The sequence below is a fragment of the Mizuhopecten yessoensis genome, unplaced genomic scaffold (assembly GCF_002113885.1).
Source record: "Mizuhopecten yessoensis strain PY_sf001 unplaced genomic scaffold, ASM211388v2 scaffold10275, whole genome shotgun sequence".
Classification (NCBI taxonomy): Eukaryota; Metazoa; Mollusca; class Bivalvia; order Pectinida; family Pectinidae; genus Mizuhopecten; species Mizuhopecten yessoensis.
Genome location: NW_018408465.1, coordinates 873,987 through 893,756, shown reverse-complemented (window position 1 = coordinate 893,756; position 19,770 = coordinate 873,987). Strand labels below are relative to the sequence as shown.

At 36.4% G+C, this 19,770-nt stretch overlaps 1 protein-coding gene across 1 annotated transcript in view; it reads right to left on the bottom strand.

Annotated features, from left to right (window-relative positions):
* The window catches only part of LOC110459982, a 31,302-nt gene extending 12,732 nt beyond the window's left edge, over positions 1 to 18,570 (bottom strand). Inside the window, exons 1-11 of the mRNA XM_021512650.1 lie at positions 18,396 to 18,570; positions 16,467 to 16,594; positions 13,370 to 13,570; positions 11,020 to 11,141; positions 9,243 to 9,351; positions 8,559 to 8,713; positions 6,767 to 6,889; positions 5,948 to 6,047; positions 4,163 to 4,335; positions 1,358 to 1,453; positions 728 to 796 (exon numbers count right to left, since the gene is read on the bottom strand). Coding sequence (XP_021368325.1) covers positions 728 to 796; positions 1,358 to 1,453; positions 4,163 to 4,335; positions 5,948 to 6,047; positions 6,767 to 6,889; positions 8,559 to 8,713; positions 9,243 to 9,351; positions 11,020 to 11,141; positions 13,370 to 13,570; positions 16,467 to 16,593 — 1,275 coding nt within the window. The 5' untranslated portion in view covers position 16,594; positions 18,396 to 18,570. The remainder of the gene's footprint in view (positions 1 to 727; positions 797 to 1,357; positions 1,454 to 4,162; positions 4,336 to 5,947; positions 6,048 to 6,766; positions 6,890 to 8,558; positions 8,714 to 9,242; positions 9,352 to 11,019; positions 11,142 to 13,369; positions 13,571 to 16,466; positions 16,595 to 18,395) is intronic.
* Positions 18,571 to 19,770: the final 1,200 nt, after the last annotated feature.

The window sequence follows — 19,770 nt, the reverse complement described above, 5'->3', positions numbered from 1 at the left end:
ACAGGGCGGGACAGGGCGGAACAGGGCGGGACAGGATGGGGCGGGACAGGGCGGGACAGGATGGGACAGGATGGGACAGGACGGGACAGGGCGGGACAGGACAAGACGGGACAGGGCGGGACAGGATGGGACAGGGAGGAACAGGACGGTACAGGGCGGGGCAGGACAGGGCAGGGCGGGACCAATGGTATGGGTCAGACTAACACCATATGGCACTCATATAATGGTGAGGAATAAAAATACAATATGTTGCATTGTATTATATTTTTTACAGGACTTCTTTCCTGAAAATGCCTTTAAAAAATAAAATCTATTTACTGTATAAGGCTTCATTTTTTTCGCGCTTTTGATCTAGATTTAGAAAATTTACTTCACACAGTTTATAATGTTGCGATTTATATATGTGAAGGAACTAAATGTGCTTTAGCACAGAGATGGGACATTCGGCATATAAAGTGTGAAAAAATGCAACGAATAGCTTTTATGCAACAACAAGATGGTGTATTCTGTTAAATCAATAATCAACAAAACTAAAAGATATGTGATCTAATCTTTCTTCAAACATCATTACTCTTTATGTATATGAATCATCACAACCCCGTGTGCGCTATTCCGCGACAACATTACGGTTATGAAGTTTATTATTGCGCAAAATTATCCTACTATAAGGTAATATGTGATAGTACGGTAAGTAAAATTATTGTTATGTATAATGGTCAGGCCTTACCTTCCAGACATCCATGCGAATCAATGCTCCAGCTATCAAAGAGTTACCAGACGCCTCAACCCAAGCAGCCTACGAACATAAAAACATCAGTTCAGGATCAATCTTCTACACTATTACTGAAGCAAAACTCAACACTCAAGTCCAATATAGGATTTACTGTAACACTAATACAAATACTGTACAATCTAACCTCTCAATGAATGACACATTTGTATTTGATGAAAAAGATTTGTTAAAAAGTCTTGATAGAAATGTGCAGACAGTAATGATGCAGGTAGCATGTTGATTTGTATTTTTTACGTCTTATTAACAGCTGTGGTTATTTAAGGACGCGCCAGGTTTTGGTGGTGGAGAAAAACCACCAACCTGCGGCCAGTACCTTGTGGCTGCCCCACCTAGGCCTCTAACCCGCGACTCTGTGACGGAAGGCTAGTGATCATAGACAGCCAGATGCCCTAACCACTCGGCCACCGCAGCCTCTCTAACACAATGAATTATAGAAGTCTTATGATTTTAAAATCCCACAACACAGGATACTAAATTCTGAACAGAATAAGATGAGGACGCAGGAAGAATAAATTCACCAGAGTTAATAATCACATACTCTGACTGGAAAACATTTTGACCTACCTCAGTAAAGTACCATTCCACTGTATTGTTACTGCCGGTCTCCTGGTCCAAATATAACCCACACCATACCTGACAGTATACTCCACGGGTTAATCTCTGTAACAAAACAATCCGCAAGTCATCTCTGTAACATATAACACTCCACGAGTCAATCTCTGTAACATATAATACTCCACGATTACATCTCTATAACATATAACACTCCACAAGTCAATCTCTATAACATATAACACTCCACGGGTCAATCTCTGTAACATATAACACTCCACGATTACATCTCTATAACCTATAACACTCCACAAGTCAATCTCTATAACATATAACACTCCACGAGTCAATCTCTGTAACACATAACACTCCACAAGTCAATCTCTGTAACATATAACTCTCCACGAGTCAATCTCTGTAACATATAACACTCCACGAGTCAATCTCTGTAACATATAATACTCCACGATTACATCTCTATAACATATAACACTCCACAAGTCAATCTCTGTAACATATAACCCTCCACGAGTCAATCTCTGTAACATATAACACTCCTCGATTATACTTCTGTAACATATAACACTCCACGATTACATCTCTATAACATATAACACTCCACGATTACATCTCTGTAAGATATAACACTCCACGATTACATCTCTGTAACATATAACACTCCATGATTACATCTCTGTAACATATAACACTCCACGATAACATCTCTGTAACATGTAACACTCCACGATTACATCTCTGTAACATATAACACTCCACAAGTCTATCTCTGTAACATATAACACTCCACGAGTCAATCTCTGTAACACATAACACTCCACAAGTCAATCTCTGTAACATATAACTCTCCACGAGTCAATCTCTGTAACATATAACACTCCTCAATTATACCTCTGTAACATATAGCACTCCACGATTACATCTCTGTAACATATAACACTCCACAAGTCTATCTCTGTAACATATAACACTCCACGAGTCAATCTCTGTAACATATAACACTCCTCGATTATAGCTCTGTAACATATATCACTCCACGATTACATCTCTATAACATATAACACTCCACAAGTCAATCTCTATAACATATAACACTCCACGAGTCAATCTCTGTAACACATAACACTCCACAAGTCAATCTCTGTAACATATAACCCTCCACGAGTCAATCTCTGTAACATATAACACTCCTCAATTATACCTCTGTAACATATAGCACTCCACGATTACATCTCTGTAACATATAACACTCCATGATTACATCTCTGTAACATATAACACTCCACGAGTCAATCTCTGTAACATATAACACTCCACGATTACATCTCTGTAACATATAACACTCCACGATTATACCTCTATAACATATAACACTCCACGATTACATCTCTGTAACATATAACACTCCACGATTACATCTCTATAACATTTAACACTCCACGATTACATCTCTGTAACATATAACACTCCACGAGTCAAACTCTGTAACATATAACACTCCTCGATTATACCTCTGTAACATATAACACTCCACGATTACATCTCTGTAATAAACTAATGAAAAAAGTAACGCAATTCTAGCTCTTGGCAGTAAATTTCGTAGGTTGTCAGATATTTCTTTAGTTTTAATTTAGAGTTCAGTTTAATATTTAACTGGATTCTATCTGATTATTTCATTAGAACATTTGATGTTGTAACATAACAGTGAGTCTCAGAAATGACTGCGCAATAGAGCCAGCCATCCCCTATTCCAGTGTCTGTTCAGTACTGTGTGTGTCCTCCGCGGGCGAGATCCTTACGAGTAATTTTCTAATTATAACACCCTATGAATAATTCTCCATAACATGTAGCACCCCATGATTATTTTTTCATATAGTATACTGTATACTAGGAAACTTTGGCCCCGTCAATCTTTTGACCTAAGCTGGAATTCGCCCCTTTACATTTTGTTGTTATGTCCATCATGTCGTTACCTAATGTTGTCTCTTATGATAATATCTTACCTCATAATCAACATAGCTGTCAATTGTCCCTTATTGGGAGAGAGACTCCCTCATTTTGACCAAAATTTACCAATCTCCCTCGAAACTCCCTCAGTAAAGTCCAAACTCGCACAAACTCAAAATATACATCCTGTGGTCACATGATCTACTAATTACTGCACGGTGTGTGTATGATCCTAACAGGCGTGTCTGAATCAAACCAACGTTTTTTTGGAGTTAATTTGATATAAAAAAAAGGGTGAGATAAATTGAACAAAGAAGTTTCAGTCGTGTTTCACACACTTTTTCCCACATTGGAAATGTGGAATGAAGGAGATCTCATTGGAGGTTTCATAGGCTGACACCTATGAATAAAGGGTAAAAAAGACGGGAGTTAAACTGCGGCGAAAATTACCCGGTAATAATAATAATAACTTGAGGTTTTTATATACCGCTTCATCACAATCTAGTGCGTAGGTCGTCTCGAAGCAGTTCCCAAAATATCATTTGTGGTTATAGGGCCTTTGCAACCAGCCAATATCTTTCTCAGCTCCCTGGGGAGCATACAGCCGGTGCTGCCATTTCGGCACTCACAGCTAGCATTCTATAATTCCAGCACTACCCAACCACGTACTCATTTACAGCTGAGAAGACTGGAACAAGCGGAATAAAGAATCTTGCTCAAAGATACAACACTGTGCCGTACTGAGACTCGAACCTGCAACACTTCGATCACGAGCCCGGCGTCCTACCACTAGACTACCATGCCTCCTATACACGGTACACAATATAACACTGACATTGATGTGAATGTTACCTTGCCAATATACTGTATCAAATTTGTGTTGAGGTGGAACACTTCCGCAGCATTGACCATACTGAGGCTATTGGGTATGGCACTGTTGGATTGTTCAGCCACGTAACGGACGCCCTTCTGTAGCGTGGAGAGCGTACACACTCCGATGTAAGTGTCCACAGTGTACAGAATACCTAAACACACAAAACCACCATCAGATCTCCATCACAATTTAAGTTGCCTGAGTAACAACAGAAAATATTATCTCTGAATAATTATCTTGGACTCGGCTCTCCAAAACACAAAATCTCTTCCTATTTAATTCCATGTATTCTCACAGTTGACCATTGTATGTAAAAGTTTGATTAAAAAATCCATTGAACATGAAGTTGCTAGAGTAATGACAAAAACAGAAGAAAAAAAAAATCATGTGTGCATATACAACTGAAACACTATGAATTCAATCACAAAGGAATATTACACTACATCTGTATTTAACAAGTTAACTCCTGATATGAATAAATGAGAAAAGGGACCTAGCATCCTTAGAAATATTTGTAATTAAAAACAAATTCAAACAGAATCACTAATACAAGTATGTAAATCATTCATTTGTTTCACATCATCAGATAAAAAAATCTGACTGAACTCAACAACCCAGGTGGAGTATAAAATGGTCTGGGGTGGATGTTGCAGTATCTGTGATATAGCATTCAAGTGAGGTGGCACTATAAAAGATGCCGTTGGAAGCACAGTCCCACTACAAACAGAACACAACACATCTCCAGCACACACGCAGGCATACACACATAGGGAGATATTAGCCAGGCGGCATAGGACTAGTAGTTAGCACCTGATAAGGCAGCTCCTGCGAATTCCTCAAAAATTGTATATCCTAATTGTATTAATTGTATAACTATGTACTGTAAAGCGCTTTAGAGTGGCTTATGTTAGCTAGATAGGGCACTATATCAAATGTTGTATATCATTATTATTATATATTATTATTGAAGAGCTGTATAGCAGCAAAAAAAACTCCTGTCTTCTTGTGACTTTTTAAATATTTGTATCATTTTCCTGTCAAATGGACTTTAATTCCATTTTTATATTTAACATATACCAGGTATATATACACTGTAGCTAAGAACTTAAAATAATAACCTGAAGACGGTCGTAATGCTGAAAACATTTATCGATACCATAAAAAACCTGTGTAATTTGCGCACCTACGTAATTTGCGAAGGTACTTTTTTGAGCAGAAAATGCTGAAAAAAAAGCCTGCTATCTATTTATCATGCACATAAATGTTTTCCCTCAAAAAGGATGTCCGGAATGACCATAAAATTGATCTCTGACACGAAACTTTGACACAAATATCTTCTTTCTAATGTCGTTTATAAATCTATTGACTTAAGATCTTTATGCAGATGCATAACGCTGTTTGTTTTCTTTGAAGTATGCAGTAACATCAGACTGAACACGTGCTCATAACGGCACACACCAACCCAACTTACATAAATATTCATGGCCTTCACAAACCTCCACAAGTGATGTGTAGTCAACTATATTTTACTGTTTTGATTTTGGATAAGAAGGTGAGTAGGAGTTTCAAGCTTACCAAATTTCATTAAAACATATAAATTCCCCTTATGTTATTGACCAAGATCAGTACTGATTAAATCCCTTTTGTTTCACTCACAAAGATCAGATACATATTTTTTTATTGACCAAGGCTACAACAAGTTACCTCCCTTTATTATGCTCTCCGAAAATTAAACACCGTTTACTTCCCCTTATCTCACTGACCTGTTTTGAAGTCGTAGTATTCTGAGAACGTGTCAGAATCTGTTCCATCTGCTGATTTATGATCTCTGCGTATTCTTTGTCGTTCGGCATCAAAGTATATCTGCAAACCGAAAAATGCAAGTTTGAAATAAAGTAATTCGCCGTTTGAGTGCATGGGTACTCAAAATTCATTCATTCATGTTCACACAAATTGTGTTTTATCGGAAAACCACAAAAATTTGGGCCCAATGAAGTATCAGATTTCACAGTATATAGATTACAGATGTCAGAACTATTGCCTGTGCGAACATTTCCTTGGTAAAAAATCTCATTTGTACAGTGGTCTACCTACAGTAGAAAAAAGTGTTGTAGATGGGAAGAAGGATGTATCAAAAGGAATCACAATTGAGAATTCTATTTCCACTTCAAAATCAGAATAAAAGATAACGTAAAAATCAGTTTGTACAGCTGGGACATGCTATATTTAATTAAAAAATAATGTCTAACATCAGCTAGTTGTATTTATGTCTAAAATCATATGGAAATCAGTAGGGGCATAGTTCTGACTATCACCTAGGATATACAAGTTATATATATTTAAGAATTATTGCTAGGGTAAACAGTGAAAGTATTGTTAAAGGCCACAGTCCATGCTAGTTAACCCATTCACCCCTGAAATTTCATAATGGACTATTCCAATTTTTGAATTGGAAGAGTTCAAATGTTACTTCAGGGGTGAATGAGTTGAAATGTAATTCGTAATTCTAAGCTGTGAAATGAATATTGAAAGAAATCCCGCTTCATGCTACTTATCCAAATAATAAACAATATACTACTCACAGTTTCATATGAGATCTTTTTAAAATCCAAGTCAATTTTCTCCAGAACTGCTGAAAAGCTGCTAGACACACGTCTGGATTGTGCTAGGGGTCCGTAACCATGGCAGTATACTCCTGGAGGTTGCTGTTGGGGAAAATCAAGTCATTTTTTGTGTTAAGTAGCTTAAACCTTTTATTACAATACATAAAACCTCAAAAGACTGTAAACATTTGACAAAATATGAGATTTCCAAAAAACAATTTTCAATGTGAATGAAGGAATAAAATTCTCAGGCAACACAAATTTTGAATGAAATTGAAAAAGGACAAGATATACTAGTGTGTTTATCTTACTGAAATGATACAAAAATACACATCCAAAGAACTCACTCAAACTAATAGATATCTACAGAACTACACAACAAAACGCACCCTAACTTAAAGAGATCTATAGAATTACACATCACAGAGCTCACTCAAATCTTACAAAGATCTACAGAAATACACATCACAGAGCTCACTCAAGTCTTACAAATATCTACAGAAATACACATCACAGAGCTCACTCTAATCTCACAAATATCTACAGAAATACAAAACACAGAGCTCACTCAAATCTTACATATATCTACAGAAAAACACTTCACAGAACCCAATCAAATCTCACAAATATCTACAGAAATACAAAACACAGAAATCACTCAAATCTCACAAATACCTACAGAAATACACATCACAGAGCTCACTCAAATCTCACAAATATCTACAGAAATACACATCACAGAGCTCACTCAAATCTTACAGATATCTACAGAAATACACATCACAAAGCTCACTCAAATCTTAGATATCTACAGAAATACACATCACAGAGCTCACTCAAATCTCACAAATATCTACAGAAAAACGCATCAGAGTTCACTCAAATCTCACAAATATCTACAGAAAAACGCATCACAGAGCTCACTCAAATCTTACAGAGATCTACAGAAATACACATCACAGAGCTCACTCAAATCTCACAAATATCTACAGAAATAAACATCACAAAGCTCACTCAAATCTTACAAATATCTACAGATAACACATCACAGAGTTCACTCAAATCCCACAAATATCTACAGAAATACACACCACAGAGCTCACTCAAATCTCACAACTATCTACAGAAATACACATCACAGAGCTCACTCAAATCTCACAAATATCTACAGAAATAAACATCACAAAGCTCACTCAAATCTTACAAATATCTACAGAAAAACACATCACAGAGCTCACTTAAATCTTACAGAGATCTACAGTAATACACACCACAGAGCTCACTCAAATCTCACAAATATCTACAGAAATACACATCACAGAGCTCACTTAAATCTCACAACTATCTACAGAAATACACATCACAGAGCTCACTCAAATCTTACAGATATCTACTAAGCACATGTTTACTCAAACACCTAAAACACAACTCACTCAAACTAAGAGATATCTACTCAAATACAGGTCATGCTACATACTCACTCAATGCTTACATACCTACGCAAATACATGTTACAATGCTGAAATGATACACGCATCATCTGAAATAATGGCATATATCATATCAATAACTCAAGACATTGATACGTACACATGACAGGGTTAACTCCACGTTTCTTATTTCAATTGATTTTGGTGTTCCCTTAGCCCTTTCACCACTGTAGACCATAATGGACTCATCCGGATCAATGCATGGAAGAGTTTACTTAAGTTACATAGGGGTGAAAGAGTTAAGGAAATAAGTGTTCATTAACAGGTAAAATGAAACAGACCTGTAACATAGTTTGATCTATCAATGGGGAAGGTTTATAATCGAGGTAGTCCCCGATGACATGGAAGGGATTTTGGAGATTCACTGTTCCTCTTATCTCTATTCTAACGGGAATCACAGCATCTGGGGGCGCAAACGGTGACTTCCATCCTTTCTCTGGAAAACAATGAAATCAACATCATCATTAATGTAGTAACTATGTAATCTTCACAACGGTCAAGTGGAACAATAGCTAAAATATATTATAAAAATATTACAGACAAATAGTACACTGTATCACATGAAAAAAAGGACTACAAATTGTTTGTGCCTTATTGGCCCCCAATTTTATCAAATTTCATAAGCTAGCTGTCATTGAATTTTCAAATCCCTGTTTTAGAAATTTGAATACTTATGAAAATATTCAAATGTGGTTTTAATAATGGTTACCATGGTAATCAGTTTAGATTTAAACAAATTAATGAAATTCAGCCAATTTTGTCGAGTCCTTTTTTTTCTCTTAGCAACCATGCATAGTGCTATCCTTTATACTCCATGGGTTACACTCATATAAGTTCTGTGCATCACTGGAATATTTCATAGCAACAACGGAAGGACTGACCAAAGATTAAGAACAATTTGAACACATTGTGGGCTAAAAAACAACTGTCATCCAATGAGTCTTTAGACCGAGTATGTTACTCACCTGCAAGATACAGGTCTACCTTGATGGTCATATTGTAGGAGTATACAAACATGCAAGAGTTATAGTGGTTCACGTCTATACCTCGTATAACTGTCGTCCCCACAAAATGCTACAACGGAACAGTGTAAAAATGTATAAGGAGTGGACCATCTTCATTACACTATCAGCAGTACAATGAGTCAAACAGTGTAAAAAAAGTGTAAGGTGTGGAAAACACTACTGTATTGCGGGAAATTTTCACATTTGTTTAACTTTCGCCTTTTTCGTCCTCAGTAATGATTGGTTTGGTTTATTTGGTTTAATTTTGTTTAACATCCTATTAGCAGCTATGGTCATTTAAGGACGTGCCTCCATGTGTGTAGTGTATGCGTGCTTGCGTTTGTGTATGCAGGAGACAGGGTATGTTAGTGTCCTTGCCTCTTTGTGATAGCTCGGATCTGATGCCAACTTTATAGTGCTATCTGACTGAAATGCCATGCCGAAGGCATCAAGGACAGCATTCTGCGCAGTCACAATTTACAATGCGAATTTATTATTACAGCGAACATTGATTAACAACATCATATGTTAACAACTAAATGTGAAGAGCAAATTTAACACTGGGTGAATACTGATTTTACCTGTAGAGGGCGAAAGTTTGACTTTGCGAAAGTTTTGGGGTATACAGTATAACATCAGCAGAACATTGAGGCTTTACAACCATGTAAAATGTGTTACAGATGTACGAGTCAATATGTGCAAGGGTATTAAATTAGTTCCATAAAAAACACATTTTGTCAACAAAATTAGTGTTTCGAAGAAAAACTAAATAAAAAAAGCCCAAAAAGAAAAATCCAGGGATTGAACTTGAGACCTAAATTGTATACACCAACAATCCTACACTTTACCAATGTTGCTATCAATGCACAGCATGAAAATGACAGGTGAAACCTTGTAAAGAAATCAAACTCTAAGCAAGAAACATTTCTTTGTATTGTTTTAGCTTCTTTATATAAGGGAGAATGTTCCAAAATTGAAAAACTTGCTTTAAAGCGAAGATGCAACGATATTTTGTATCGTATCACATCCTGATACTTTCTTGTGCGTATCTTATCAAATTGTTTTGTTTGCCTGTATGGAAAGACACTAACAGTACTTAAATTATCTATCATTTTTTATCAAACTCCCAAAAAAGTGTACTTCATTTTTTTAATCCTTCAGTAAAGATGTGGTCCACTGTGCAGTCATACCAAAAAGTACTAGAAATGATTCACAAATATATTTCGATAGTAATTATTATTGAAATTTTTTGACAAAAACTTAATAAAATCCTGCACTGATCAATCATTATGAAGTTGACCTTTTAAGCAGATATTTGTATCGTGATACGTATCGTATTGTACGCAACGTACCACGATACGTATCGTATCGCGAGGTATGGGTATCGTGATACGTATCGTATTGTAAGTATCGTACCACGATACGTATCGTATCGCGAGGTATGGGTATCGTGATACGGATCGTATTGTACGCAACGTACCACGATACGTATCGTATCGCGGGGGATGGGGATCGTGATACGTATCGTATCGCGAGGGATGGGTATCGTGATACGTATCGTATTGTACGCAACGTACCACGATACGTATCGTATCGCGAGGTATGGGTATCGTTGCAGCCCTACTTTGAAGCGGAACTTTTCGTAACCTTTATCATAAGGCATTTTATTGCTTTGAAGTAAATGCATTGTAACAACTAGTAAATCAACAAACATGGTCATAAATACTTTGTGACTTACCACATGAGATGTCTGGATGGTTTTGAACAGCTCTGAGGTGGTGACGTACCAGATCTCATTGTCAATGAGTGTTAACTCACTGTTACGTTGATACGTTTTACAGGTGTAGGCACCGCTCAACTCTGTTAACAAAAATAAACAATATATCTCGTATCTTATTAAGGTCCAAGGTCACGCTCACAACATATTGATGCCGTTGCTACAGTTACTAGATGTCAATGGTGTATTGTCACTGATGTTGCGTCGTGATGAAAAGTAGCGTACATGTATATAATATATGGTCTAGAAACTTGTATTTTGGTAATTGAGATCAAGGTCAAAGGTCATATTGAGATTGCCATGTCCTCACTTAAAGCTGACTGTGCAAGTAAAAAGCTTTCAGTTGAAATTTAAAAAAAAAACGTAATCTGGTTATGAGATCTTCCCAATCTATTCCGACTATTGTTTCTAAGGAAGTGCCGACATTTTGTCCTTGCTTGGTAATGAGTAAGGGTTTCACTGGGTATAAAAAGTGCATTACCTGTCAAACTGGTTATCATTCTACAATTGTCCGTCTTGCGATTCAATGTACCGCGCACCCTGATCGATCGGTAACCGATATCAAAAATCAAACGCACTCACCTGAAAACTTTGACAAAATGTTGTTACGTACAGCGCATTCGTGAAAATTGTGTATCCAAAATAAAAGGTACATAACTGAAAATACTATATATATCATCTGTAAACTTCACCCACACACAAAAACTTTATTGGGAACTATTAGTCTCCGTCGTGTAGACGCTTTACCAGCAAAACACGTGCAAAATGCGACACTCCCAGGTTTGTAGTCAACAATGTGAAATTGGATAATTGAACTGTTCTCATGGAAATAATTGGAATTAGTATTGTTTTCACACAGGAGGTTATAACTAGTTGGATATCTAAAAGGTAGGCACTAGCATAAGTTGTATGTTTGTTTCTTTCAGGGCTGTTTTATTTATCACAGGGGTGGGGGGGCAGGGAATTTTTGTGCATTAAATATTTTAATTTGTCGTATTTCACTATTATTTCTATTTTTCTTATAGATTAATGATATCTTTGATGTGTTTCATTTTAATTATTTTTATTCAACTGATCTGTTAAAAAATGTTGGTTCAAAATCGTGAAAGTGTTCTATTTATATAGTTAGGTAGTGTCACCTTGCGCACACGCGGAACAAACGTTAACCGGTTCACAGGTAATGCGCTTTTTATACCCAGCGAGACCCATACTCGTTACCAAGCAAGGACAAACTAAAATGTTGGAACTTCCTTAGAAACAATAGTCAGAAGAGATGGTGGGGATGATCTCAAGACAAGAACAAAAATTAAACCTTTTTTTTTTAAATCTCAATTGAAAGTTTTTTACTTGCACTGTCAGCTTTAAGTATGTGACACAGGGCCTTCCCATGATGTATAAATTCCAGATTTCTTTTCTATCTAACTTTTACATCAGCCTATTCCTACATAAGTTGGGAATATCTAGCATGGTGTTTTTTTTCAAATTGGGAAGTTTTTCATTTTGGGAAAATAAAGCACTTTTTTTGCTAGGGGAGCAGTCTGTGTTCACCTGTGAAACTGGACAAAAAATAATGACAGTAAGTCTGAAGTTCAGAAATTAAACAGTGCCTGAGTGTGTTCCAGAAACCTATATTTCAGCATTTGAGATCAAGGTCAAATAAAGATTCATATTGGTACAATGCACAGTGCCTTCTTATGAAGTACCTATAAACTAGGTCTAAAGTTCATACTTGAAACAGTAGTGGTTACAAACTCAAGGAATCTGGTTTGGTAATTGAGGTCAAGGTCAAATGTCAAATAAAGGTTGCTGTGTTCTGGCCGATTTCGTATGTGACAAAGCATCTTCTCATGATGAACCTAAACACCCAGTCTGAAGACCATACATTAAATTTTGGTCAAGATATTCTGTGAAATTTTGTATTTCTGTACCTAAGGTCAAGGTCAAAGGTCAACTAAAAATTGCTGCTTTTTGGCCCATTTCAGTGTATGACACAACATCTTCTTTTGATGAACCCAAACACCAAGTCTGAAGACCATACATTGGTCAAAATATTCTCTGAAAACTTGTATTTCTGTACATGAGGTCAATGTCTAAGGGCAAAATGAGGTTGCTGTTTTCCAACTTTGCTACGCCACAAATGCCTACTTATAATGACCTATATACCTGATATGATGTTTATTCATGAAACAATAATTGATTGGAAAGCTGGAATAAATTGACTAAGCACAGACATAGGCACAAGGCAAATACTATACCCCAGATTTGGAAGTATAAACATACCTCAAATTGTCATTGGCGCCCGTGATCTTACCCTGTTTTATGATGGCATACTGCTCCACAAAGTTGTCAAATAAAACTCTTGTGGTGATGCCCTCTTTCGTAACTATAATGGAGTTCTTCATTTCGATCTTTGACTTGTATTCGTGAACACTGACTGTGAGGTTCTTATTGATAATCTTCCATTCCAGCACTGTAGAGAAGTCTGGGGCGAGGCTTGGCAGTGGAGACAAAGCTACAATAAAACACCAATAATTTCACAAACTAATCCCACTCAAAGTCTTTATATTCAAATTATAATCTTGATATTAAGGAAGCATCAAAATTGATTCACTTTTTAAAATGTTTTAAAATACTTGAGGAAACTTTATAGCACTCCATCCCAATATACTACGGGCCAAATCATTACCATAGGCCTCTCAGCAATTTGACATTTGACCATTGCTACTTTGAAAAAAGGTCAGGGTCATTTATTTGAGGAAAATTTGTAGCACTCGGTCACAGTTTGCATCTGGACAAATATTACCACTCTGGGCCTCCTGGTTATTCAGAAGTTGTTTAAATGTTTTTACATATTTGACTCCTGTGACCTTGAAAGTAGGTCAAGGTTATTTATTTGAGAAAATTTTATAGCACTCCATTCCAGGTACCTACTGGCCAAATATCATGACCCTAGATCTTCAAATTGTTTAGAAGTTGTCTAAAAGAAAAAAGTTAACAGACGCAGAGATGGATGACAGATGACACACTATACCATTAGCAAAAGTGAGTTTAACCCCTGGAGTATAGAGGACATACCATAAGCTCACTAGCACTTCATGCCTGCTGAGCTAAATATATCGTACCATAAAAACAAATCTGTGCCATATATTTTTATACAATTTCATAAACAGCCCATTGATCATATAACATGTGCTTGTCTGTTGGATAAGATTGTGTGTGAATACCGTCAAACAGCACTGTAGGGTCATTGACATCAAACACCCCTAAAATATTGATATCAGAGTTCAAAGATCAAAGTAGTACATGTATAACTGAAGATATCAGAAAATAGTCATTTGGGTGGTTTAACAGATTTATCCCTTGTGACTTTGAGAATAGGTCATGGAACTTTTTTCCCTCTCCAAACTTTGTAACCTTCCATAAGAGTAATCCACTAACGATATATCATAGCTCTAGGCCTCTTGAAATATTCAGTAAAAAACCTTCAAGTGTTTTAACATATTTTATCCCTGTGACCTTGGAAAAAGTTCAGGGTAATTTCTTCTTCAAAATTTTATAGCAAGCTACTACTGGCCAATTATATAATGAATGTAGGTATTTTTGTTCTCTAGAAGAAGGTGTTTAAGTATTTCTAACAGATTTGACCCCTGTAACCTTGAATAAATTTTAATTTTGTGGTATTCTGTAATTCATAGCCAGTAAGCTTCTGGCCCCATATATTATGTATCCAGAGTTTTTGGTTATATTGAGTGCTTAAACTGCAGATTTGACCCCTATGATCTTGAATCAAGTTCAAGGCCATTTCTTTTCCTCAAATGTGTAGCTCTTATAGCCAGCAAGTGACTGGCAATACATCAGGGCCCAGTTGTTCAAAGGGCGATTAGCTTAGTCAGTGATTAGCGCAAATTTCAATTTATGTGTATCTTTGAAACACAACTATTGGCCGAGTTAAAACTTTCCAGCTATTAAGTATTTAGAAGAGTCAATGTACGTGTAAATTTACGAGTATTTACCTTATATATTGATGAAATTATCAAAGGTTGAAAAATGTCGTTAAACAGTGATTAAGCTAATCATCTTTTGAACAACTGGGCCCAGGACTCTAGGCCTGTTTTTATTTCAGAAAAAGCAGTTTGTTTGAATTAACAAATTTGATCCTTCCAATCTTGAATATGATGAGTTATTAGGTCATTTCTCTTACGAAACTTTGTAGCATTCTATGCAAGCAATCTGTACGGTATATATTATAACTTCAGGCCTGTCTGTGTTTTAGAAAAAGCTGTTTGAGTGTCTTAACAAAATTTGATTTTACATATCAAGGTATTTCCCCCCAAACTTTATAGCATTCCATATCAGTAAGCTGCTGAGTATGCATCACAACTCTAGGCCTTTTGGATCTTCATAAAAAGGTGTATGAGTGTTTTAACAGATTTGACCCCTGTGACCTTGAATATAGGTCAAGGTCATTTCTTTTCTCCCTGTTTTATAGCATTTACTAACAGCAAGCCACTGGCCATATATCATGACTCTAGCTAGGTGTCTCGATGTTTCAGAAGAAGCCATTTGATTTTATTTTTTTTTACAAATTTGACCGCTGTGACCTTGAATAGCTGTCAAAGTCATTCATTTCTGTGCACTATGCAGCATATCATAGCAGGACATTAGGGACCAAATATCATTACCCTAAGCCCTCTTGTTCTCCAGAAAAAAAGACACTTGAGTAGGTAACCATTAAAGAATTGAACTTTGTGTTGTAAAGCACCTCCTAGTGGCCTTGTTCCAAATTAGATTTTGTTTTTCTTCGCAAACTTTGTAAGACATCAACTTAGAATGATACATAATGAATATCAAAATCATTTGAATGCTGGTTCGTTTCAAGAAGATTTTTTTAGAAACCTCACATTTTACCCCCTTTTTGAACCCTTTCGTGCCCCATGAAGTGGCCAGCCCCTTCCCCTTCACAAATCTAAATCATCATCACCTAGGGATAGTTCCTAACAAATTTGGTTGTAATTGGCGTTGTGAATTTTGAGAAAAAGAGGTTCATGTGAAAGTAATAACTGACAGACTACAGATGCGAGATGCCCGACGACAACAGATTCCATTAGCTCACTTGGTCTTGCAGGAAAATACTGTCAAAGTCCTTTATTTGAGGGATAGGGACGGGTGCTAATTCAAGAGTTTACACAAAATCACAAAACATAGTTATTCAGACCAATTGTATTCATTTTTCATTATATTTTCAGGTTTTTTAAATAATAATATGGGATTTAACTTTGCTTTTAAAACCTGCTTATGAATAGAGAGGTGTCATAAAGATGTTTATGATTTTCGGCGCACTTAAGTGAAATAAAATTGTTATTTTTGGAGGTATAAACTAGGGTGGGCCTGAAACATACGGTACTTACAAATATTGTGAGTGACATCACAGACGCTGAAATCCAGACCAGGAATATTATCCAGTTTGCCCTTTTGAGCTAAACACGTACTCACTAAAATTACCAGGACCACACCAATTCTGTCCAAGTTAGCCATTCTGGAGAAACAATAACGAAATATTAGTTCAAATGAATACAGTATACATGGATACTTTCACCCAGTCAAACTTTCGCCAACCAAGTCTTACTTTCGCCCAGTAAAATTTTCACCCAGTAAAACTTTCGCCAACCAAGTCAATCTTTCGCCCAGTAAAACTTTCGCCCAGTAAAACTTTCGCCAACTAAGTAAAACTTTCGCCCAGTAAAACTTTCGCCAAGTCAAACTTTCGCCAGCAAAGTCAAACTTTTGCTAAGTCAAACTTTCCCCAAGTAAAATTTCCGCCAAGTCAAACTTTTGCTAAGTCAAACTTTCGCCAAGTCAAACTTTCGCCTAGTAAAACTTTCGCCAAGTCAAACTTTCGCCAGCCAAGTCAAACTTTCGCCCAGTCAAACTTTCGCCCAGTCAAACTTTCGTCCCGTGCTAGTAAAATTTATATTGACGACTCATATTTATTACAAAGTTTATTATGTTGTCAACTAGTTTTCTATTTAATGATTAATTTACCCTTATTACAGAAAGTTGAATTGAGATCAACTAGATATCTCAAGACAGAAGATATCCCTGAAATCTCTTCTACACTGAAACCTGTCTAAGCTGACCCCTAAATATACTGACACACTGTTTAATCCAACATTATGTATTCTGTATTCTCCTTTATAATAAAAATATAAACTAACAAATAAGACCTGTGTATACCAACATCCTGTTTAAATTACCAAGTATGTTGCATCCCACAAAATGTCAGATTAGACAGGCTAATATCATGAGTGTTTCACATCCCTCAGGATGTCTGTTTAGACAGGCAGATCTGACATTATGTTGTCACAAGATGTCAAAATTAAAGAGGCTAATCTGAATAGTACGTTATCACACAAAATGTCATATTAGACAGGTCAACCTGACCAATATATTGTGTCCTGCAGGGTGTCACTTTAGACAGGCAAATCTGACTGCCGTCCCAGAAGATTTCAGATTAGACAAGTTTCACTGTATTACTTGTAAATACCCTACAACATCTAAACGTCAAAGTAAAAACCCAAAATCAAAACTTTAATAACAAATCTTCAGGAACTTGAAAGCTGAAAAGCCTTATTACACAAATTGTCATGTTACTAAAAATAGAAAGACCATGTGACTTCCATTGTGTGTAAAATGAAAATACATGGACTTGAGTATTGCAACTCTTCATCTGCATAAACATATTGATTCATGAAAACATTCACCACTATATTACATTTTTTTTAAACTGAAAATACAGTATACATTTAACCTGATAATTGTTTCACACAAAACATTTGCTATCAAAACACTCTTCATTGAATACTGTTGGGTAACCGATCAACAAACTACCAATGTTTGGATACAGAAATTAGCACATATCTAATCCAGTACTGCACGCAATAATATTAATATGAAAACACACGTAAAAGTAGCAGTAGAAACAGACGGTTTCGATATTTGACTGAAAGTGATAGAACTAAACACTGTTAAACCTTGATATAATGCCCATCATTTTATTTTCGTTTTTGCTTACCTTGAAAACACATTTTCAGGTCCCTTTTTCTTTCCTTATTTTAAACCTTTCCCTCAATATATTGTCGAACCTTTTTATAACGCCAAGATCTTTCGAGAGAAATGGTGGCAGTATAATAAGGTTTCATTGTATATTAGTCCGACGCTGATTCACCCCAAACATTTTATAAAGATAACCTACGCACTAAATTAGCCTACAGAAAAAAAATCAAACTAATTAAACAGAAAAGAAAGAGATTAAAATTAAATTAAAAAATTCCACTTACCTGGAGTGTTTTTATGAACAATTCACATAAATATCTCTCTTCCGTGATATATTAATCCTTTTTGGCTTTGATTTCACATGGCCTATGACGGAGTTGGGTCGTTGTTATCTGCAGTGCGACTGGCCGTCCTTCCCCATCATAGCAGATAAGATGTACATATATACAGCAATCTCTGTTGTTCTCCATCGACTGATTAAACATCTAATCTGATTGTTTACCTGCGTAGTCTGTTATCCTATTACCTGCCTGTATTTATAAACCCTCGATCAGTCAGGTATTACATCAGTGATGCGCTTATAGGCAAAAATGATTCAGGGATGTCTGTTAAAGAGTGGAAAAGACCAGTCTTTTAGCATAGGTCACTTTAACAAACAGGCACATCTGGCCTGTATTGGTCATCTGTTTCTTCTGTTATATCAGTGAACTAAACAAGAAATTACAGTGAATGTGAAGGGATGTGGGTGGGGTTGGGGTGGGGGTCGATGAGGGGAGGGGGAGAATAGGAACGGGACCGACACACCTTTTATTTTTTCAACATTCAGTCCCCTTTATTTGCCTAGAAATTCTTCAGACCAAATTTGGTTTATTCTGTTAAAGACCTACTTCTATTTCCCATATTTCCCAACCGTCTTCATCCAAGAGGGCCATCCCTTCATATACACACAAGAGCTGTAAGAAATCAGCATAGCTCTCATATTCAAAACATAAGGTCATTTAAGTTCCAACACATGTGATTTTTTTTAACAAGTGGCCAAGTTGGCCTGTACAACTCACCTGATATTCAGTGCTGTGCCAGCCAATTCAATCTAGCAAACTTGATGGCCCTTAAGCACAGCAGGCTACAGGTCACATTTCATCACATTATGTCTTCTTGTTGTTCAGAAGAAATCAAAGGGTTTAACACATTCAACCCAACTGACCATCAAAATGGATCAAGTTAATCATTTGAACAAACTCTATAGACCTCCATCCAATTATGCTTAAAGCAAATGATCAAGACCCCAAGCCTGTTGAAGGTATTTATAAAGAATAAAACTATATTATGTGAACCCTGTAATCTTGAAAGTGGATCAAGGCAATTCATTTTAACAAACTTGATAGCTATCCCAGCATGCAACCTAGGCCAAATTTCATGATCCTTTGCTTCCTGCTTATTTTGAAGTGGTTTATCATATTTGATTCGTTTGACCTTGAAAGCGGGTCAGGGTCGTTCATTGATGGCCCTTTACCACTGCATACAACTGGCCTCTTAATTATTCAGAAGAATTTCTTTAAATGTTTTTACATATTTGACCCCTATAACCTTAATTAAAAGTTGTACAAGGTAGTTAACTTTCAGCATAATATAACCCTATGCCCATTTCTTAAATAAGTT